Raw genomic sequence first — 23,192 nt, 5'->3', positions numbered from 1 at the left:
AATTTCCCTAACTGTGGTGTAAAGGTTTCTGTTTCTCTTTATATCAAAGACTGCCAAGCGTACTTAGGCTTCTGTAGCACCAAAGTGAACAGTTTCTGATATCCACCTACTAACTCAGACTAAACCTAACTTTCTTACTCCAGGCAGCACTGCAGAGCAAACACACTAAAACAACTCTAGTCAGTTGAGCTTTTCACATGGTGGTGGGATGGCTTTGACATTGAGTTATGTTGAGTATTTTCCAACCTCCGTACTTGTGCATCGGCATTTTACCGTTGTCAAAGCTAAAATGTCAGTACCTTACAAGCTAATGCAATGCCATAAAAGATAGTAGGAATTAGATGAGATTGTCTGCATCCGACATGCATTAACATAAGGCAGTTTCTGCTTTCAACCAGGCAAAAGTCAATGGTATTAATGTATGTCAGAGTGTGCAAAGTAAAAGTGTAGCATATGAAGTCCCCAGCACCTCCAGAATAAAAAAGTTCATGGTGGGGAACCTAAATAACCGGGATTCTCACAGTTCCCCACATGTGTGGCTGCTGTCCAAGATTTTTCCTGAGGCAGTTCCAGCTGCCATTTTTAGGAAGCCAAAAATGCTCTTTTGGTACAGGATGCCTTTAGTAATATAAGCAATACCTCAGGCTCCAAACGCATACTTAAATTTTTAGGCTAGGTGCTTACAGTGGGACTGAGACTTACTTTTATCGGGGTTAGCTTTTTACACAGTGTGAACTTGGTAAATTAAAAAAATGGTCAATTTCTTATTTTATATAAAAAGCCATTATGCCAGAAATACATGACTTTTAAGTGTGTGAGAGTGTATCATCTGTACTGGACACATGCCTTGCTCTTTAACAAAAAGCAGTAAGGAGAAAACATGTTTCCTTTCTGCCTGCTAAAGCCAAGACTCATTCAAGAGTAAGTTTTCAGTGGGGTGTTCCCCAAATGAGGATGGACTCATCAATCTCAGTTTTTATGGCATAATAGAAAACCAGTTATACTCTCCTGTTCGCAAACCTGAGGTGAGGAACCTGAGAGGAGTTTCTTTTCTGATGGTTATAAAGGTAAATGCTGTCTTGTAAAACATGAGGCAGTAAAAACTGCATCCTGCAATGGCTCTGCAGGGCCCTAAAATGTCTAAGTTGGACTGTTACAACTTCCAGTTCAGTGCAGAAGGCAGATCTGGTTTATGACCTTTTTTAAGTAATATTTTAATCTTCATTTTCTTGTTGTATTACAGACGACGGACAAAATGATGCAAAGCCATTTAATGAAATGTCATATACTCAGCATGTCTAGTGTTTGATTTACAGCAGAAGGCCAGAGGAGCTCTAATGATTTAGGTTTCTCCTTAATCAAGAGATTTGTAGCAGACTGAAAATGAATGACTGCACAAGCATTTGTCAGGCCATAAATATTCAGATAACATGCCAGTGCTCTCCAGGTGACTTGTAGTAATTTTGTGCCAGCCACCTCTTCTTTCTGTTTTTTAGAGTTTGGTTTTAATCTGATAATTCCTCTTCCCAAAAGCAGGAGCAAGAGACGAGCTATACTATCCTGAGAGCCAAAGGCACCAATGTCACCATCAGTGGCCTCAAACCTGATACCACCTACGTCTTCCAAATTCGAGCCCGAACTGCAGCTGGATATGGGACAAACAGCCGCAAGTTTGAATTTGAAACCAGTCCAGATTGTATGTATTTGTTCAAACGGCTTATACTGACATCCTGCCCGGTTGCTGAGTGATTTGAATAGCTGCTTTCACTCCTTTTCTAGTTTAGTAAATGCAACTCATAACTATTTATGATTCGTCTTTCTGGGTAGCAATACTATATAACTTTATATTTTATCGTTAAACTTGAAACATGCTATAAAGTGTATACCATGACTATCACAGGTGGTATTTTCTTTCATTCCCTACTCGACCGCTGCCTTGTGCCAGAATCGATACCTTGCTAGACCACGGCTCCTGCCAAGGAAGGAAGTCTGGTAGAAAAACAGATTCACAGCCTCACACTATTCCAAGTTTGTGGCCTGAACCCCATGGACTATAAACCCCTGCTCTTAGAGAATTAATATTATATTGGTCCATTACTCCTGCGGGTCAGTGTGTAATTCACCACACTATTGCAGAGCATTGTTGATGTCTCCTAGGTAGCCTTGAGATGAAACTAATATGCACAGGTCAGGAAGGATAGTCATTCAGTTAAGTAGCTGGTCAGGCAGTTGGGCTGTTTGGGTACCCCCTTCTTCCTGCCGCAACACTTCTGGGTGGCCTTTGGGAAGATATTTAGTTGGCTGGTGCTCCTTTTTTCTTTCCTCTGATGCCTAGATTTATTTAACTGCTTTTAATATTATCTAACTGATGTACTTATAGGTATTGTTTATAAATTCTGTTACTGTGCCAGAATGACTCTTAATAGAGCTCCAGAAAGACTCCTAATGGGAGTCAGTCTTGAGTGTTACTTTCTCATCACTTGATACTATATAGTAAGTCAGACCTTCTCTTTGCTAGAAGCTGAAAGTGGATTAATGCATCAAAAAGTCAGCCTTTGCTTGGGTACCCAGTTTCTGATGTAGATTGATGATGCATAATCAAAGACTTTGCATTTTAGAAGGCTGGGCTTTCCCAGAAGATCTGCTGTTCAGAGTTGTAACACAACTAAGGCCTGTAATTCTGATATGCTCTCAGAAGGCTTATTCATGTACCCACGCAAAGGCTTGAGAACCCATGGTATAAAAAGTGCTCTGCTAAAAGTGACGAATTTTTAACCAAGAAGAGTAGCATGAATCCAAATGGTCTTTCACTTGGCATCGTGCATTTTTGAGATATGTATTTCATCCCCATTTATTCCTCCTCCATTTTAGCTCTTACTCTGAAAAGCAAAGAAGCTTATTGTTTAAAAAAGATCCAGATCTCTGTTGCAGTAACATGCAGCTTTGGCATACTGGATGAAACTGGAACTCAAAATAGGACAAACAAGTCCAACAAGGAGAAAAAAAACAGTTGCAGTGGTAGAGCTTAATGAATTTTCTCTGCAAAGCAATATTAAAAGAAAAAAGGTAGCTGTCTGATAATGTGGAAGGTGACAGGAGGCAGTGGTGCACATCTCAATAACAAGTGTGCAAGTTAAAAAGACAGACAACAAACTGCATGACTTTTTTCCTATTGCCAAGTTATCATAACAACAGGAGTGCAGTTGTAGGTCTATAACAGGCAAAGGCTTCTTCCCAAGGGGAATTGCGTGACTCCAAGCAGTCACATACCCAAATTGTCTTATCTGTGGGGACAAGCAGTGCTAACTTTCAGCATTCTTTGGACAGCTAACTTGAAGAATAGAGCTGAGGAGCCTAATTATGCTGTGCTTGGTGAAGTTCAGGTGTCTGCTGAAGATTGTTCATAACACCTAAGATCTAAAGGTGTCCTGTCATTGCATAGCAGTCTAGCACACCAGAGCTCCATGCTTAGGGACCAAAGGAAAGCATCCAGTGTAAGGTAGAAGATAGCCCTTCATTTTCCTATAGACACTGATTAACCATGCATTGTTCTCTGTGCCTCTGTGTGCCCTGCTTTTTGCAACCTTCACAGAGATATTGTCAAGCTTAACTGGAAAGCTTAATTCATTAAAGCACTTCCCATCATCCAGAAATGAGAATAAGGGTGACAATTATTGACTGGCTGGGATTTCTTGCCAAGGAAAAGTTCCTTACTGACCATGACAAAACGTGTATGTTATGGTATGTATGTTTGTGTCTAGATATATGTTTATATTTAAGTGTCAGTTTAACAATCAGCAAGAGTAAAAACCTGCAGTAGTTGAAACAACTTTGGTAGATCATCAAAGATGGCTGGAGTCTTTTGTTTTCTTCCCTTGCATTTATTTGTCTGATGAAAAATTACTTAGTAGATTAAATCTTTGGCAAGGGACCAAATGCTATGTAGTGATGACTTTGTTCCATATACAAGTGTCAGTTGTGATGTAATCAGCATTATGTTTTGCAGGGGTTATTTATATGTTTTTGTGTTAACTTTGCAGCATTCTCCATATCCAGCGAGAACAGCCAGGTCGTAATGATTGCCATTTCAGCGGCAGTAGCCATTATCCTCCTCACAGTTGTGGTGTACGTCTTGATTGGGAGGTTAGTTTTCATCCTCTGGTTTGCACATTTGCTCCTGCTTCGATTTCCCCCAGGGGCCTTGATGAGCATGGCAAATTGGGTGTCATCGGGCGGTAGCATGGCTTGTTTGTACCTCCTCCTTTCTCTGCTGCCCAGGAGCTCTGAATGCCGCTTCGTGTTCAGTAATGAGCCCGCTAAGGTTAGCAGCCCCAGTCATACAGCAGTTGTTAAAAAATGCTATAAACACATTCTTAGGCAATTGTAAAATTAAACTGTAGGGGTCAAAAATCAACAAATCCTCTCATTAGCCAATTTCCTCAAATTCCCTGAGAATATAACATGCCTCTATGAGGACAGAGAATGTAAATATCATTAAACTTTCAAACAGGCATTTAATTGTGGAGGAACAAACATTTTATTCTGTTTCCACCTGCAGTTAACGTATAAATTTCTCCATTTTTTTTTCCCTCTGTTGCTTGTAGATTCTGTGGATACAAGAAGTCTAAGCATGGCACTGATGAGAAAAGACTACATTTTGGGAATGGCCATTGTAAGTTACTGAAGCCTTTGAATGCTTCCAAATCTGTTGAATGCATCCCCTAGATAACTGGTATTTTTCAAATTAAAAAGAAAAAGTCATACCTCACTTAAACCAAGGTGAAATTGGGAAGAGAATTATCGCTTCTCTTGTGGGTAGGGAGATTTTCCCCAAACAATTATTCTTTGTTTCAAATTCTTTCGTATGTGTTCAGAGTAGTAATGAGCAAAACATCGCTACGTTCAAGCAATGCGTGTGGTTAGTAATGCGATATCGATTCCTGTGCATTACTGAAACGCGGAGTGTAACTTCAGCTTCCTCATTATGAGCTGTATGAAGTCTAAGAGATGTCATTTTCTTTACAAAGCAAAATATAAAATCAATGAAACCTGTCTCAATGACTACTGAAGGGATCGTGAAAATTACTCGTTTGACAGAGCTGACCCAGTAATAGTTTGGAATTATTCTAAGCGGTCTGAAAAGTGACGTGGAGTAGTTTCTGAAATTAAGAATAACTACGTGACATAAGCAAGTATGTCACAAATTAATGGGAACTTTTAATCCAGCTCTCATTTCAAACATGTGTTTTTTCAAGTCCTGATTCTCCTCTTGCAAGAATGAATATGTCTGTGCTTTCTCTGGTCTCATCTAGGACTGACAAGAGAGCCTCTCTATTGACTTCCGTTGTCTTTTGTATATAGTTCAGGATGTGAAGTTTTGCTCATCCTGAGGAATCTGGGTTACTTTTGAAATGTGTTCAAAAGCCAAACCTGAAGCCTATCTGTTTCTGATGTTTCACTGCCTATTTTTATTAAGGCTAAATGGGACTTTATTCATGGCTATTCTGGGTCAGTTGGCTGTGCCCTCTGAAAGGAACAGCATGGAGCAAGATCCTATTCAGCGGACACTCAGGGGAAGGAATGTTGATTTTCTGAGCCTGGACACCTGTACTGGCTACCAGGAAGAAGCAGCCTGCTGTGGCCCATGGATAGAGGAGAATATCATCCTGCAGTATTTCAGCTCCTCTCTGATCCCGTATTCTCTCTGCAGTGTACATTACCCTGCAGCACTTTTCCCCAGCAGAGGAGATGTGGTCTGTGAGGACTAGAAGCTCCATCCATACCTTCTTTAAAGAAGGAAGAAAATAGTTTTGGAGCAGGAGAAGTTGAGGGGAGGGGAAGGTGATGGTTTAACACTCCTGGCTGGGGAGGGGGGGATATTCTTGGGGGGTTTATAGTTGCATTTGGGTTACTTTTCATCTTTATGGGGCAAAGATAAAGTCCTTCATAAACGCCAAGACTGGAAATTCCTTCTTTTTTTCTCACCCACAGAATTCTTGGTGTCTAATGAGCATGTTTTTACTAAGGAGCAGCAGTTTGTCTTTGAAACTCTTCAAGCTCCGCATAAATACCTTGCTATACCATGCAGACCACTTTGAATCTATTGCTTAGCATGTTGTAAGGTTAACGTGCATGGGTTTTCTTCATGCAACAGTGGCGCTGTACCGTTGGCAATAAAAGTGCTCTTGGTACCATAATCAGATGCCTCCCCACCGAATATAATTGAGTTAACATTTTAACGAGGGATTTACCTGCAGTACTTGGAAATTAGAGCTACTTCCTAATCCCCGTGACAATGGAGTAACTGTTCTCTGACTGTTCATATTATTATTATTCTAAGTTTGGAGCCCCTCCTTATCTCCTGAGAGCCATGAGCTTGTATATCCACAACATGTGTGCTCCTTCCCCTGCACTGTCAGGGGATACACAAGCTGTACCAGTGGGCTTTGCGTTGTGCAGCCCAACAACTGCTAACCAACTAGTCTCAAAAAAACCCTACATGGTTACATGTGGCCCATAGAATTAATGCTTCATCATCCAAATTTAATGAGGTTATAAAATAAAAGCAACCAGTAAAAAAAGTGTCACAGACAAATAACAGGTCGAAATTTGCTCTCCTTACTCCCACACAATGGAAAGTTGCAATCACTATTCTTAAAACATGTCAGTGCTGTTAAATTCCTGCGGATTAAATTGCTTTTAATTTGGCTTCAGATATTTATGTACTGTTTTCTGAGTAGTGCCATGCTGATTCACTGTGTAGTAAGAACAGAGCTGACCATGGTATTTCTGTTAGAACTCCTTGGAAATGATTTATTGATTTTTGCAGATATTTGTGTTGGGATTTGTATGCATGTGCATGTGTGGCTGTCGAAACTTTATTCTACCAAATTGCAGTCTTTCTCAAAGAATAAGAAAATTGCTCCCATGAACTATAAAAAAAAAGGATAAAGTAACTTCCATGGCTGTCGTAAACTTTCAGCATCTTAAATACAGCAGCTGGTTTATTTCAGTCGGTTTATTCTGAATTACTTTAAAAAAGGCTCCAGCCATGACCTATTCCCTGCAGCCTTATTACAAATCCTATAATATTGCTTCAAAGGAGCAAAAATGTTTCACCTCCTCAGATCCTCTCCCTCTGCCTTCTCTGGCTAGTCCTTTTTTATTTTTTTGCTACCTTTAGGGCAATTCATGCTGTTAAAATGAAAATGTAAATTATTATGTTTGCGCAGAATGAGCTGTAAAGTAGTGCAGCTTAACACATGTGCATGTGTTTATTATCTGTTTTTCATGACAGAACCCAGTTACTATACAGGCTGTCCTTAATTATTGGCGTGAAGGGATTATTCTCCTTGCAGTCACCCATCACCTGGTCTTGGGAACCTCTGGGGTCAGCGTTAAAAATCTCCAGCCAAAAACCCCACAGTGCAGAAGCTTTTAATTATGTTAAGCGGGGGTACAAGGGAGCCTGTAACGTGCATCCAGCATGGACGGAAAGGAGCATTTACAAGATTTCTAACCAACAGCAATATACAGCCAATTACTTTTTGTTTTACTTGCAAGTAGTTCTGTAATCATCAGGCTCTTGAAGGGAAACGCAGTCGGCATTTAATGCTGCGCGCACGCAGTCCTTGTGTTAAGAGCATGGCTCTTGGTTTGCATTGTTATTGAGGCAATTAACTTGGGAACTCACTTTTATCATTTCTCTGTCAATCCTGAGGCCAATAAATCTCCATCAAATCGATTTCATTTATATATTCGTTTATTTTACGTACACTGGGGGTTGTTTGACAAAATGATGGTGGGCTCTAGCGAATGGTCCAAAAGTGCTTTTTCCCCATCTGTGTGACCCAAACAAAAAAGGTTTAACTATTCTGGTAGTGAACAATTGATGCAGTATAATAATGCCAAGCTGGAACGGATATTCCTGAGTGGGTTAAGGCAGTGTTTGTAGGAGGAGGTGATACCTTTTACAAGACCAACTGGTACTGTTAGACAAATCTAGAATACATACCCAGGAATGCAGGTTTTTTTGTCAGAAGCTGAAAACTTCAAGCTGGATGTAATGATTATTTTACTTTTTGTTAACAAAACACCTTTGTGTTCTAAAATGAATACAGAGGCAGGCACACAAAGTACTGGGTACATGCGCAAGCAGGGCCTTGATCTGGGGAGGAGGAATGAGGCTATGCTTTACCTTCAGCATCTCTGCTTGGGAGAAAGGTTATGAATAAGAATACATTCCTCCCATCCCCAGTCCTGCTACAGGAAGAGATGTGGAGAGCTTGAAACTGCCCTTAAAATTGTTCAGTCATTTGAGCTTGAACTTGCCCCAGGCAAAATGAACAACCCCTGGCCAGAAAACTCTAGAGGGGGATAATATAATAACATGGATATCAGGGAAACTAAGCAGTGCAACCAGACTTCAATAATAAGAACAACCGGCTGCCATCCTTGTATGTGCTAGCAGAGGGATTAAGGCAGAGATGCATTTGTTCATGTATAATTTTCTTATGCACCTTAGAATCATAGAATAGTTAGGGTTGGAAAGGACCTTATGATCATCTAGTTCCAAACCCCTGCCATGGGCAGGGACACCTCACACTAAACCATATCACCCAAGGCCTTGAAGACCTTGATGGAGGACTTGGAAAGAAAAAGCTTGAGTTGATGTGCTCTCCTTAGCATATTCCTAAGAACTTTTCAGGTTGACTGTAGCATCACGCATTTTGTTTCTTGTCTCTGCTGTTGCATTGCTAGGGACAATATATTGCAGCATCTAAATACAGCAAGTTGGAAGGAATAGGTGGGTAGTATTTTAGTATTTGAAAAGCAGTTAAAAATGGCAAGCACAGACATATTATAAATTGGTTTTTAGGCTTCTGCGCATTAGTGTCTCTGGCTTCACACAGTTTGATTTGGAAAAGCTGTATACCTCTTTTTTCTATTGATTTGATTTCTGCTGTCTCATGAGTGTTCTTGCGAAGGATTAATTAAGTCTAAGTAACATTTTCTCTCTGAATTTGTTTTTACACAGTGAAACTCCCAGGCCTGAGAACTTACGTCGATCCGCATACATATGAAGATCCCAATCAAGCTGTGCATGAATTTGCCAAGGAACTAGATGCTTCTAATATCTCCATTGATAAAGTAGTTGGAGCAGGTAATGATGAGCAGATTTAACGAACTAAAGGGTTTTGCTGTATCTACTGTTTTACTTGTGAGTAAAAAGGAAGCTAAAGTGTTCAAATTTCATATTTACAGCTGATTCCAGTGCATGTGAAAACTTAAGGGCATGCAGTTCTTTTTCATTGTTCCCAAAGAAAGCAGGTAGCGAGGCAGTTTTTCAGACACCCGTTAGCCCACACTTGGATGTAGCACTTTTGGGAGCGAAAAGAGTTCAGCCTCACTTCTTAGGTTTCTCTTTAAAATCTGTAAGCACAGAAAATGGTATCAACTGTGGAGATGTTTTCCTTTTCTTCAAAACAAAGAAAGGACTGTTGACTATTATGCCTTGAATGAAACCACAAACTCATTTCATACCAGTCACCACTCATCCATCAGCCTGCAATGACCTTTGGTCATTGGATTGATTTTGGTCACTGCTTTGGATTTGAATTATCGATTTAGGAGGAAAGGGTTGTCTGTCTGATAACTGATTGTCTGAGCCATACAGATGCCATAGATTGTTTGGCTTACAGAAAACAAACTGTCGAAATGAGCAGATTTTGTAGCAGAGGAGCCAGATTACAGAAAGTCCCATCACACTGAGTTGTCCATGTTGCAGTGTGGCATGTAGTTCCTGATAGGACAAGTGCTTGCTTCTTGAAGTGGCAAATTGTCTGGCTGAGTCAGAAGATCATGAAGTGGTGGCTTTCCTGCTAAATTAAAGCATTTGTGAGAAGCACTATTGATTTTTAATCCATTGAAAATTACTAATTCTTTTATTATTGATTTTTTTGCTTTTCTCTAAACTTATTACTTGAATTAAAATCAGGAGATGTGTGAGAGACAGTCCCCTAGTGCACAGCAAAGGTTTCCAGTTGGAAACAAATATAGAACCAAGCTACTGAACTCAGTGCATCTCCTGAATCACCCAGTAAAAGAAATAGTATTCATCCTCTCTCACTGCAGCTACTCACGTGCTTGTATGAAGTTAGGTTATCTTCTGCAAAAGTAGGGGTTTTGTTCCTTGCTGGTTTCAATTTTGCCCCACAAGAGTGCACTGTTCTCCATCATCTTCATTCAAGGCGGTGGAGCTCTGCTTACTTAATAGAGAGTTAGTATGGAGGTAGGGAAGGGGGTTCCTGAAAAGCTAAATCCAAAAGCTGCATTTTTCCTTAAAAAACTTTCAGGAGCCTTCATTCACAAATATAAGCTTTCCACACTTGGGCTGTGTGCAGTACATGAATCTAGAAAACAAACTCATAAGAATCAATGATATTTCATATTTTATAGCACATTGTTCTGACCTACCCGAAAAGACATGAGAATGAGAGGTAAGCCAAAACCTGTCAGCTGTGACCTCTGAAAATGGAGAAAGAGTTTTCTGAGAAGCTTCAGAGAAGGGATATGTTCTGTAAGAGTCAGGTGGTTTAAAATGAAGTCCCTTTGTTGCACTCCAGTAAAAGTGATGGTCATTCCTGCAGGTCCTCTGCATTGAAGCTTGGACTCAAAACATGATAAAGCCATTTGTTGGAGACCCTTTGTCAGATTCACGTAGTCTAAGCTACATATGGCATTATGGTTAGCATTTCCTTTTAGCAGTTGCCAGAGTTGCCAGCACAAAGAGCCATGCAGGAAAAAACAGACAAAAATCATGATATGGAGTGCTGGGAGCTTCCAAAATGTGTTTGTAGCATCACTTTACACTGCTGCCACATTCAGCACGTGGTGGTTCTTGCATTTGGAGTGAATGCCTCCGAGGCTGCTTCTTTCCTTCCCAAAAGCAGAAAGGCATTTCCTGTCTCTTACTTGAGTCAATGACTTATTTGAGTGGATGACTTGGTCTTTTCCTGCCCTTCCCCTTTACAAATGCAAGTGTGAATAAAATTATGAGAAGACAGTGATTTGAGAAGAAGGGATTCATTTAACTGTGTTGAAGTGTGACGTAAGTAATGAGACCTTCAAGTCAGGCAAGTAATCTTGATACTCTGAGGTCCTTTTCCAGGCATTTTTTCACAGCTTTAGCCAGAAGTCTCTGAGAATAGAGGGCAGCTTACACAGCTTTGAAAACATACCCAGACACAATAAGGAAATATTCTTGTCCAAAAGAACCTCAAGAAAAACACAAGGGATTTTAGTGGGAGGCTAAGCATAAGAAAATTGAGGTCAGGAGCCACTTTTTCAGATTTTTCTTTTAAGTAATTCTTTCTTTTAAAACAACTTACTTGTTTTTATGGATCCAGTTCAGCAAACCACTTAAGAAGTTTAAATCCAATTGGATAGCAAGAAAATACTACAGAAAAAGTACTTTCTTGATGTGGGATAGATTTACAGATGTGCTTTGCTGAACATGAAAGCCAGCTTTTGTTTTTCTTTCAAAGTTTAAACATACCTGGAACATGACATCTTCTTAATCAAAGTACTTTTGAAATTGAGGGGCTACCTGTCCGTGAACTTATGATGAAGGTTTGGAGTGTCTCAGTGAAGGCTTGTAGAACATTGCTGACATTCATGAGGTTTATGAAACGGTAAGTTTAGGTGCCTCTCCAACTCTGAGGGAGTTCTGTGTGCAACAGTACAATCATGATTTGAAACACAGCAAAGTAAAGGGAATAGTTAATTTCACAGTCATCTTTTACTTGTCCCCTGGGTCTCAATGCACAGCAAATGCCATTCACTGATGCACTAAGTAGCCCATTTAAAAAGAAATTAAGATCTCCTGAAGAGTGATCTTTATCGCATGAACAGCCCTCCTAATAATATCTATTTGCTTTCCAGATGTAAATAGACATATCAGTCTGCAGGGCAGGTTATACAGTGTTTATGTGTGAGTATAATCAAAAATAAGCACTTTAGAAAGGCTCTATGTGAAAATGTAGAGCCATCAAACTCATCTCTTTTTGGTTTTCTACCTTCCAACTTGGACACAAGGCTTTATTCCTCCTAAACAATATCTGATGAGATCCAGTCCATTTCTTACTGGGACCATATAGTAATGATTTGCAGGAAGAAAAGATATAGTGTAACTGAATGTCATTATGGACGTCGACCAGGTAGGGTTAGGTAGCATCCATGCTGCCCTGTATATGAATGAACTGAAGGTTAATGTGCCCAGTGAGCTTTTTCGAGTGAAATTGTTTTCCATTTCATATTGACAGGCAAGAGTAAGCTCAATTGCTATGAAGGCTCCAACTTTTAGTCTCTTGCTGCATCAACTGGCCTTGAGGCATTTGTAGAATCCGATTAATCACCCAGTTTCTAAACTGTGCAGCCGTGGCTGAAGGGACCATGTTGATGCACATTAGCCATAATCTTTTCCTTCCCAGAAGTCAAACAAATATCAGATATATGATTCCAGTTGTAAATGAAGGCTTGATTCCCAGACTGTTTGCTGAAATCAGAGCTATAGTCTTCGTTGACCATAATTGAACAATAGTTTTAAGAGGTTAGCATTTTTTAGCCTTTTTGACCATTAAAATATAGAGAACAGGAAATACGAAGCTGGACAGTGCAAGATTTATTTCAAGCACTTTTTCCCCTTCCTTCTGCTTTCAAGATGTGCTTTAGTCTTCCTCTTTGTAGTTCTCAGATAGTGTTGAGCTGGGGGTTAGTGTCTGAACTGTAGCAGTGTTTGTGCTTGGTAAAGTATACTTGTCATTTTGGTTTGCAGAGATTGAATAGTTTTAATTAAGAAGTCTGAACAGGATTCGACACCCATTACTTACTAGTAATAGGTTTTACAATTCATTTTCTGAGCTGCTGCCTGTCTTGGCAGCATGAAATACAACTAATGTTAGAAACAAAGGATGCAATCTATTTTAGTAGTATATATGTATTTAAAGATACATACTCTGAGTTTAATTTTCTTTGATTATTACATTAGTACCATTAGCATGCCTGGAGGATGAAGCACCTCAGCAATTGGTGATAAGATATGGTGACTTTCACTTCTATGTTGACTTAAATCTAGCCTGTGTTAACAACAGAGAAAGGTCATTGACCTGTGACACATTTGATCAGGTGTTTTGTTTAAATTGGCTGTCTAACAGAGAAACCTTATAAAATAAAGCTGAAAAGTGACCTCAGGAGGTCATGAAGCCCATACCCTTTCCCACCTTCTTGGGTACTGCTCTTGACAGATGCTTATTTATAATCTACAAGATAAGAGTTTGTAGACTCCATAAAAAATCTTTTGTACTGTCCAAGTGTCCTTACTGTTCGAATTATTTTCCTGATCTAACTGAGCTTTATTGTAACTTGAAACTATTCTTGGGTTTACCTTTTCTGCATAGAATAAGGAGCTGGCATCCATATAACTGTAATTTCAATAAGCCTAAACTATTGTCATCTCTCTCTCTCATCTCATTCCTTGTTGTGAATAAATAATGCCAAGTCCTTGAGCTTTTGAATGTGGACACACAGCCCTGACTTTTAAGGCTCAGGTCATTGTTCTTTCCCCCTTTATCATGCCCAAATTGAGTTGCTGCATACGGGGCATGAACTCTACTGCAAAAGAATAATTTCAGTTTGCAGGTGAATGGGCTGAATGTAACATCTCAGATGTATCCCATGTGGTATCACATCTGAAGTCAGTGGTGAAGGGCTATCAACCCATCATACATTTCCGAGCGTTAAATCTATGAAGAGCAAGATGATTTAAATTTGCCTATTAAAAATACTTTATTTCTGTGGATTTTGGTCATTTTTAGTTTTCACAGATGTTGCTTAATGTAAACAATCAGCTGCAGATATAAAGAAAGAATCATTGTGGGCAAATGAGCTCCAAGAGCCTTTGCTCTTTAGAGGCAGAGTTATGCTATTGCATTTAGGATTATTGCACTTTAAGTGGGGAAAAGCTCATATGTAAGCAGTATCATCACTCTTTCCATGGTACTTCACTCACAAGTAAAATCAAAATTCCCAGTTTGCATGAAAATGATGCCAGCTAGATTTAGATTTATAGGATTAGTTTGTTTCCAGCTCAGACTTTCTGTACAAGGCCACTTGACAAAATATGGCACATGAGGGACTATTTATATTTAGATCTCCTGTATTCTGATGAAAGAACTTGAGTAGCCATGTGTTAGAAAATGAGTGTGAAAGCCCTCCAGCAATACCCTGTAACTTCTTGAAAGATAACAAACAAAGCACACACACAAACCAGCAACCAACCAACCTTTCTTCCCTGATCAGTATAGTGTTTTCCTTGTCTTTAAAGAATTTTGTAGGGACAATTCTTGCTATCATATTTCTTGTGTATTTTAGCCATTCTCTGTTTTTATTGTGTTTCTCATCATTTCAATTGTTTTGCCATTGAAACAAGGAGAAAAAAATTTACCTACTGTTATTTTAACTGGGATGTTGTAGGTGCAGTTTATTATATTGTATGAAATCTAAGATAGGGGTTGGATAACTGGGAATCAAAAGTCAGCTGCTGCTCAAATGTTAAGGTGCTGAAACTTCCATTAAATGCTTTAGGTAATCATTAGCTAAATATAGAAATCTTCAAGTGTTTTCTTCCAGCAGTTTGTCTACATATGTAATATGTGCTTATCTGAATGCCAAGGTAATTTTCTCTGTATGTTCTTCTTGGATGTTACATAGCAAAGGATAAACCATGTTTTATGAAAGTAAACATGCAGTGATATCTGCCATTTTCTATTTGGGGATCTCACACAAGATGCAGTGGGCACAATATTCATGGTGGACTCTCAGGTCCTGTAGTCCCACAGTGACAGTATATATTTGCATTATTAGATCCATTTGAATAATGACAGAACAAAGATAATCTGTATGGATTTATTTTCCTTTGCAGCTGTGTAGATAAATTACTTCGTTATGAATTATCTTGCTACTTCAAGTGAAATATGTTTGGTAGAAATGAAGAGTAAGGATGCATGATTATTCTCATACTTACTTCTGTGTTGATTGGCCCTCCTACCATTGTCTCAAAGGCCATCAACTGAAACAAAAATGGGATTTTCTGGTCACATTTAAGCATTCCTCTGCTCTGCAGTCATCTGGATATGTGGAATTGTCCAGTTGGACAGCTGGAAAACCCAAGCATGGAAATGTTAAGTAGTTGTCCAAAGGTCTCCTTTGGAGCTCTGGTCAGTGGCCCACCAGTAAACATCACACCCCAGGGATTCTTGCTGAATGCTGTCTTCTTTCTTAAATCCCCATGAAATAACTATATTTAATCTTTTGTCACTTTTTGCACTTTTTTAGGGGAATTTGGAGAAGTTTGCAGTGGGCGCCTGAAGCTGCCTTCTAAAAAGGAAATTTCAGTGGCTATCAAAACCCTGAAAGTTGGTTACACAGAGAAACAGAGGAGGGACTTCCTTGGAGAAGCAAGCATCATGGGACAGTTTGACCACCCTAACATCATTCGATTAGAGGGAGTCGTCACTAAAAGTAAGCTATCAGAGGCACATCTGTTTTGTATGGGAAGTGTCACTGGAGGACCCCTTCCAACCTAAATTGTTCTGGGATTTGCTGGTCTTTCAGGAGCAAAAGCAAATAAAAAGCTGACTCATCCATGTTTATTCTCTGCAAACCCTTCCAGAAACGTTTATGCTCTAACCCTGTCAATATGTACCAGATAGCCTTTAAAAGAGATAACAGCAGAAACACATAGTTTGGCTTTTGCAGTGTATATTGTATTTCCTTAAAAGCAGGAAAAACATTACCCGTGTGAAAGCACCAGCTAACCCCCCACTGATGGATCCAATGAAGAATGGTATCGGAGGCAATTGCCTGCAGTGCAGCTGCAGGATCTTCACTGGCTTGCTGCTTGCGGGCTGCTGAGAACTTAGAAACCATGCCCTGGGTTGATGAGCTGGGAAAAACATGGGAATAAAAACAGTCTGCTTAAAAAAAAACCTGAGAACACATAGAAAAATAAGCGTTTCTGTAATGAACTGGCAGGTTTAATAAACTCCAGAGCTACAAATTGCTACAGAGTGGCCAAGAGGCACTCGCTGATCATCTGTTACCAGTCACAGAGTCTAAGGGTTCCTAATTGCACTGAGCAATATGTTCTGCTTTCAACCAAGTCATTAGACGTTATCATTAGCACAAATTAATGAACAGCCTACCTGGCTCTGGCAACTGGTACCAGTAAATTAATGAGTAAATCCAAGCTTCTTCCTGCATGGTTTCCATGAAGGGAAAAGAATACTCCGTGTTACTCTATGTGATATTCAGTACACACGGACGTACTGATGTCTGTATTCAGTGCGCATCAGTGCATACCAGTATGAGACATTTTAAAGATCCTGAACCTCCAGAATACCTCTTAGTAAAAATCTAAAGGTGAAATAAATGCAGAAGTAAATAAAAAATCTTGGGACCTTCCGATGCCAGTCGTAAAATTGATTTTATTTCTTGATAATATATATATTTTTTTTTACTGAGACATTTTCTATATCTGCCCCTGGTTGTTTCTGTTATGGGTGTAGGGGTTTTTTGTTAAAGCTTATTTTTGTCTGTTTTTTATGATAACAAATCGCCTTCTCATTTTGAGCCCAAAAAAAGGAATTGAAACCTCCATCCACATGTGGCACCTGCCTGAAGAGTAACATATTTGAAGAACCCCCTCCAACTCTACTGTCATCTAGGTAACAGCAGGTTGTAACAGGCATTTCTGAGACATCAGTAGCCTCCTCTAAGCTGCCCATGCTCTTCTCCTCATGAGTAGGTGGTGGGATTGAGTGATGGTGATACTGCCTTGTTTAGGCAAATTCTGGCTCTCATGCTCTCATTGAGGCAAGATGTTTCCTAGTTCATCCTAGAGGACTCTGCTGGCAAAGCAGCTCCTTGCCATTTCAGTGAACTGAGAACATTTACAGTTTAACTGGGTAGAAGTATACCAAATACCTTGTTGTAAAGTGGATGTTTTTACTGGGTTTAAGGAACTTTTATTTTAAATTGCATGAGCCAAGGTGTCAGAAGAACAGACAGGTATGAAAGTACTTGGTAGCTTACTGCAACAAATTATATTAAATTTAAAAAAAACAACCCAAAACACAAGAATGTGTTTAAAAATAGCTAGTGAAAGGTATGTAGAAAAAACTATGTGTTATGAAGAGACATAATTACAATAATAATGTTCTAAGTGTGATTTATGAAAGTCTATTTTGCTGATTTAAATAACAAAGAATCACAGACTCATAGAACAGTTAGGGTTGGAAAGGACCTTAAGATCATCCAGTTCCAACCCCCCTGCCATGGGCAGGGACACCTCACACTAAACCATGGCACCCAAGGCCTCGTCCAGCCTGGTCTTGAACACTGCCAGGGATGGAGCATTCACAACCTCCCTGGGCAGGCCATTCCAGTGCTTCACCACCCTTACAGTAAAGAATTTCTTCCTTATATCCAATCTAAACTTCCCTTGTTTAAGTTTTAACCCGTTACCCCTTGTCCTATCACTACAGTCCCTAATGAAGAGTCCCTCCCCAGCATCCCTATAGGCCCCCTTCAGACACTGGAAGCTGCTATGAGGTCTCCACGCAGCCTTCTCTTCTCCAGGCTGAACAGCCCCAACTTCCTCAGCCTGTCTTCATACGGGAGGTGCTCCAACCCCTGATCATCCTCGTGGCCTCCTCTGGCCTTGTTCCAACAGTTCCATGTCCTTTTGATGTTGAGGACACCAGAACTTCAGCTCGGGTCTCACAGTCACACAGACACACGCTTTGTACAGACAGAATAAGATTTGCAGTCCCAAAATTACTTGACACTGAAGCATCAGCCTGTACACAGCTGAGCTAAAATCTGTTCTGTTACTTTTTTGTTGCACTATAGAAAATGATTTAATTGCTGTGCATGCAGAATTTGTGCATCGCTTTGAATGCGCATTACTAATTCTGTCTGTATTCTGTATAACTGACTATTAGTAAATTTGCTACTCAGCTATATTCACAGCAGACTGCTGTGTTTCAGGGGGTTGGGAGTGCCAGCTGCCTGTCACATTTAACTATGAGAGACTGAGCTCTGAATATTCCCAGCTGAAGTCAATAAAAGCCTCAGGGATGCAGCACCCTCTCCAGATAGCTTGAGTATAGGAGGTGAGAAAACTGCTCTGAAACTATTTGTTTCTGCTTCTCTAGGTAAAATTATATGGCAGAGATGCAAGTGAAGATAATAATGTATTTTCTTTAACGTTCTGTTGGGTAATAGAAGAAGGTTGTGGGGGTTTTGTGTTTTTTAAACCAAACCAATATACTGCAATAACACATTAGGCAGTGTTCCTATTTTTTAATGGTAGTTACTAAATCACACTGAAAAGCATCAGTTTGTGTATAGTAAGTAGAGAGCCTGTGGAATATTTACTGGATCACTCTCAGTACAGGTAGTGCATGATAAGCAGGCAGTATGACCTTTTCTTCATTAACCACATTCTATTTGACAGATGGCCCTTAGCAATGATCTAGCTTTTCATACTAAGCAGGTCTTCTGAAGCAACTCCTTGTAACTGCAACTGGCACAATCCCTGTAACAGGGCTGTTTGGTGTAGGAAGTTCTCAAGCTGGGGTGGCTCTGGTTTGCCAGGAGACAAGCCACCGATAGCACGAAGGAGGTGCATCAGAAAAGACTCCAGTCCTTTGCTTCGATGCAGGGTTGTTCCCCTCCTTCACGTTAGTTTCTGTTGTGTGTTTCCCTGTCACTACCCTGTTCTCCTCAGCATGCTGCAGGCAGTAGCCTTAATAACCAGCGTGCATGTTCTGCTTAGTTTACTAATAACTTACAGCAATTTGTAGCCTGTTAGTATAATAAATTTCAGCAACACTGTTGACACGAGTTGTTATCATGTATAAAGGCTGTGCTTTGATAAATGAATGCAGAATGGTCTTTTAAAAGCCCACCGTGTTGCTTCTGAGCATGTGCTTCCTATTACAGACACATTTCCAACTGAATGAGAGTGCAGTGCTGCACTTGGGGCTTCCCGAGTAGGAGCGAGCAAGGCAGGAAGATGCTCTCTTAATAAGTTGGAAGATGTATCTTCTTATTCTAGTTTTACTCATCTGATGTGTCATAAAATTCTCTGAGTTTATACATAAACCAAGCAACCATATCCTGGTTTCAAACTACATGGATTTATCATAGGACGTTTTGGATAGCTTCATCAGTGCATTGCCCTGTGATTGAAAGATTCAGCAGCATTTTCTGTGCATTACCAGAAATGCCTTTGGGTTAATATTAGATGCACACTGTAAGTTAGGTATTTTTCCTTGCACTGAATATTTCTTGCTAACAAGAATAAGCAAGCAACAGATTTTTTTTTTTTGTTTATTTTCATTTTACCTGTATCCTATTCTATATCATTCAAGTTTAATGTTTTGGATAGATTGTTCCTACTAGTCAATGAATGTCAGAGTCAATTACCCATCAGTGTGACTCTCACGATGTAACACATCGTTTGCACAGCAGAAAGAAGGTATTTTAACCTGTTAATCCATGCAAAGGACAAAGGATTTTCTTCTCGTTATATTGATGTTTATCTTCTAAGAATTTCTAGTTGGTAGAAGTTGTGTTTTCTGAAAAACAAACAAAAAAGTAGTTGTTACTGTTTACTTTGCTTTTTTAATGGCTTTCTTGCTTTGAGTTATACTGAGTACCTCTTTCAAGCATCATGCTGTTCAATTTTAAAAGCTAAAATGTCACCATGCCTGCTATACAATATGCAGGTCTTTGTCATGCTTTTATGGTCAGATGCCTTCCTGTACTGTATGTGAAATAATAATTCATCTTCTTAAATAACTTCATGCTTTTGCCCACCTTTCTCTCTACCACAGAGAGAAAATAAACAAAGCTTTAGAACGTATTATGAAATAATAAAATCCATGCGATGGTAAAATATTAGCAGGGCAATGACCTTTGTCTGGAAACTTCACCGTAATCACATTCATTTTTGCATTCATTTCTCTCCAACATGTCAGAGTTGCATATGAAATCTTGGTTATTGTTACAAAATACCTTAGGGCAGAAAGAATGCTTTCAAAACCTGATCTGAATCCGCATGGACAAGCTTTGAAAGATACCAGAAGCTTTCCAAGGATGCAGGGCTGTTTGTTCAGAGCTTGCCACTGCCCCACGGATGCAGCATGGTTGGCCCCCAGCTATGTTGTGCTTAGCAGGAGAGGACCAGGTTCATGTTGTCAGTGATGCCCGCAGAGGGAGGCAGGACTGCCTGCAAGGAGGGCTAACCTCCAGTACTGGAAGGTGGCCGTGTTACAGCTCTGCTTTTCTTTCCAGTACCCTGTGTTACTCTGATTCTGCACTTTCCCCATTTCTTTCCCCACCAGAACATTTTCTATGGCTTATGCTAGGAAAATACTGAAGCTTAATAGTTTATATGCATTATAAATACCTTCCTGAAGGAGAGCATTTTTTGCTATTGCCTCTATATATGCTTTTCATCTCTCCCTTATAGTAGTATCTGAGGAACACACTGGCTGTACCCACATGGTAGAGCACTGCTCCACAGTCCTTGCACCTCTGTGGAGAGCACCTCAAGAAAAACCACAGCTCCTGCCACAGCAAGTGCCCGGTTCCCTTCCAGAGGGAACCTTGGGGGCAATTGCATGGCAGAATACACCAGCTTAATTGCACATATTCAACAGTTCTATGAAGGATTATATTCAATAGTGATGGATAAAACACTGTATCCTGAAAATGCAGGATGCTTCACTTGTTTCTTGACACTTGAGCTGCTAAAAATCCAATCGGTTGATGTCAGTAGAATCACAATTATGTTGTGCACAGAGCTGGGTTTGCCCATGCATCTGCTTTCTGTCTCACTGTAAGATTAACCTTGGGATTTGGAAGATTTGGGCACATTTCTGTAATGCTTGGTCTTACAGATCCATATGTATTCATTTTGAATGTGTGACCACTGTGATCTACTTGCAGGTAAACCAGTTATGATTGTTACTGAGTATATGGAGAATGGTTCCTTGGACAGCTTCCTACGGGTAAGTGCAGTAGAATAGTAGGTGGTACAGAACCGGCCCTTGTCCTAGATCTGTTATGGATTCGTTGCCACTCTGCTCTGATCATCAGCTCTTGTTGCTTGATATTTTGTTATTACCATTTGGTTTTGTGTGCTCAGAAAGCCAGGTAGGGATCTGCTAGTCCATTTTGTCTGCTTGCAGTAAGTATTACATCAAAACAAAGAGAATTTCGGTGTTATTAGTATATCACATCTGTGAAAAACTAAACCAAAACATCATTCTGGCACACAAAAATGATAATTGTTTTTCTGAGGGCCGAAAAGCAGTTACGGTTATTGGTTGGCAATGAGTCTTACCAAATGACTTCAAAAATGAACAGATTTGTGGCAATTCTATCAGCAAACCAACAGTACTGATCAGAGAGCTGTTTCCTTCTATATGAAAAGTTTAGGGAATAACCCCATACCTGAGGGTGTTCAAAATGTTTTGCTAGAAAACTCTATTGGCCTGTTTTCTTTCCCCGACCTTAGACATCCTAATGCTGTGGTTGATTTATCTTTGTTTTCTGTCAAAGTTGGTAGCGTGCCTAAAAAAACGTGAACGCTCCCTGTGTCACCAAGATTTACTTGTTGCAAAACAAGAAGAGTAACAGAAATGAAATCCCATCTGAGGGGAAACACTAGTTTAATTTGAATTTGTTAGGGCAAACTCACTTGTGGCTGGGAGACTGCTTTGGTTCTGCCACGGTTGAATGACATTATCCCCCAAATTCATAACATCGAACTAGACGTTTAACCCCAAAAGGGGATATATTGTCAACCTTAGTTTCAGTATGTACTATATATGTTATGATGTCCACTGGAGCATGTAAAATACATATAAATAACGTGTCAGTATATCTGAATGAAATATATCTGTACTGAAATACATATATTTTGTTTAGGCTTAAAAAGCACTGAAGAAAGGGGAACAATTTCTGACAGTACTAAACAGTCGTTCAGGTTGTTCATTTCAGTGTGGTTGTTTGGTTTGTTTGGTGTTTCATTTTTATACTGTTGTGTGGAAACAGATAAAAAAACCTTGTGACTCATATCACGGGCAACTCAGGCCACATAGCCCTCTTTATAAATGCCTTTCAAAGCGGGTTATTTTGCTTTTCCCATTGCCAGTGAAAGGCGATCTGAATGTCTAATTCCTTTCATGGTTAGAAGCCTTCTGATTTCTAGCTAAATCTTCTCCAGTGTCTATATAAATTCTCGTGCTGGCTCTAGTTAAAGGTTTCATAACAGGGAACTGCTAAGAGTCTTTTATAATAATTAATTTCTTCATGAAAGGGAATTCTGAGAGGTTCTTTAAGCATCCTCTGTGCCATATATTTGTCTAATGCTTATGGTGCTAATATTGCCCCGAAGTGTATTAATCAAAAATTAAATTAGTTCAATCTGTCTTGCAGACTGACTTGTGTGAGCTCACCCCACATGGCAGAGCCAGCTCCCTTGTATTTAATAAAATCCTGGAAGAAGCAGCAGGAAAAGCTGGAGAGCTGCCCATGATGATACATTTACAGCACTGGGAAATTCATTTGAGAGCTGCACTAGGACGTACTGTTGTCCTGTCATCTGTGTGTCTATATATCAGTATCAAAGCTAGATGTTAACAAACAGCATCAGTGATAGCTGGAAGATTTAAAACATGTGGCTAGTAGACAATTAGAAATATATGCAGCATTTGGTTTCTAGGCTAAGTCCCAGTGTGTTTAAGTGACTTTTCCTGAAGTTGAGGAAAATTTCAAGGAATTAGTTTATATTTAATGGAATTTGAAAGCCCCTGAATCAGATCAGCCTTTGCTTTTGCTAAAAAATAACAAACCTAGCTTATGTAATAGAAAACTTTCATTAGTCCATTGGGTAACGCTGGGATTTTCACTAACAAATCCTATGGCCTTTCAGGGAAGTTGGACATCTGCTTCTCTAATGTCCTGATGCTCCAGTCTCAGGAGCACGCACAGCTTAGATTTATGTCCTGCTTTCACACAGGTCCCAACTAGGAAATTAAAATTCTGATGACAGCAAG

At 39.7% G+C, this 23,192-nt stretch overlaps 1 protein-coding gene across 3 annotated transcripts in view; it reads left to right on the top strand.

Moving 5' to 3' along the window:
* EPHA3 (EPH receptor A3) overlaps positions 1-23,192 on the top strand; it is a 216,701-nt gene that overhangs the window by 169,333 nt on the left and 24,176 nt on the right. For 2 of the 3 annotated variants that reach the window (XM_061454339.1, XM_061454342.1), the window contains 6 exons: positions 1,534-1,696; positions 4,041-4,143; positions 4,605-4,672; positions 9,038-9,163; positions 15,394-15,579; positions 21,079-21,140. In XM_061454339.1, the coding sequence (XP_061310323.1) occupies positions 1,534-1,696; positions 4,041-4,143; positions 4,605-4,672; positions 9,038-9,163; positions 15,394-15,579; positions 21,079-21,140 (708 nt within the window). The remainder of the gene's footprint in view (positions 1-1,533; positions 1,697-4,040; positions 4,144-4,604; positions 4,673-9,037; positions 9,164-15,393; positions 15,580-21,078; positions 21,141-23,192) is intronic. The other variant, XM_061454341.1, reaches the window with a different exon arrangement.

The sequence above is a fragment of the Pezoporus flaviventris genome, unplaced genomic scaffold (genome assembly GCF_033815535.1).
Source record: "Pezoporus flaviventris isolate CSIRO_AGI_PZ_B2104156 unplaced genomic scaffold, CSIRO_AGI_Pfla_v1 ptg000015l, whole genome shotgun sequence".
In the NCBI taxonomy this organism is placed as follows: Eukaryota; Metazoa; Chordata; class Aves; order Psittaciformes; family Psittacidae; genus Pezoporus; species Pezoporus flaviventris.
Note: the sequence above shows the minus strand (reverse complement) of the source record. Positions and strands in the feature narration are given on the sequence as shown.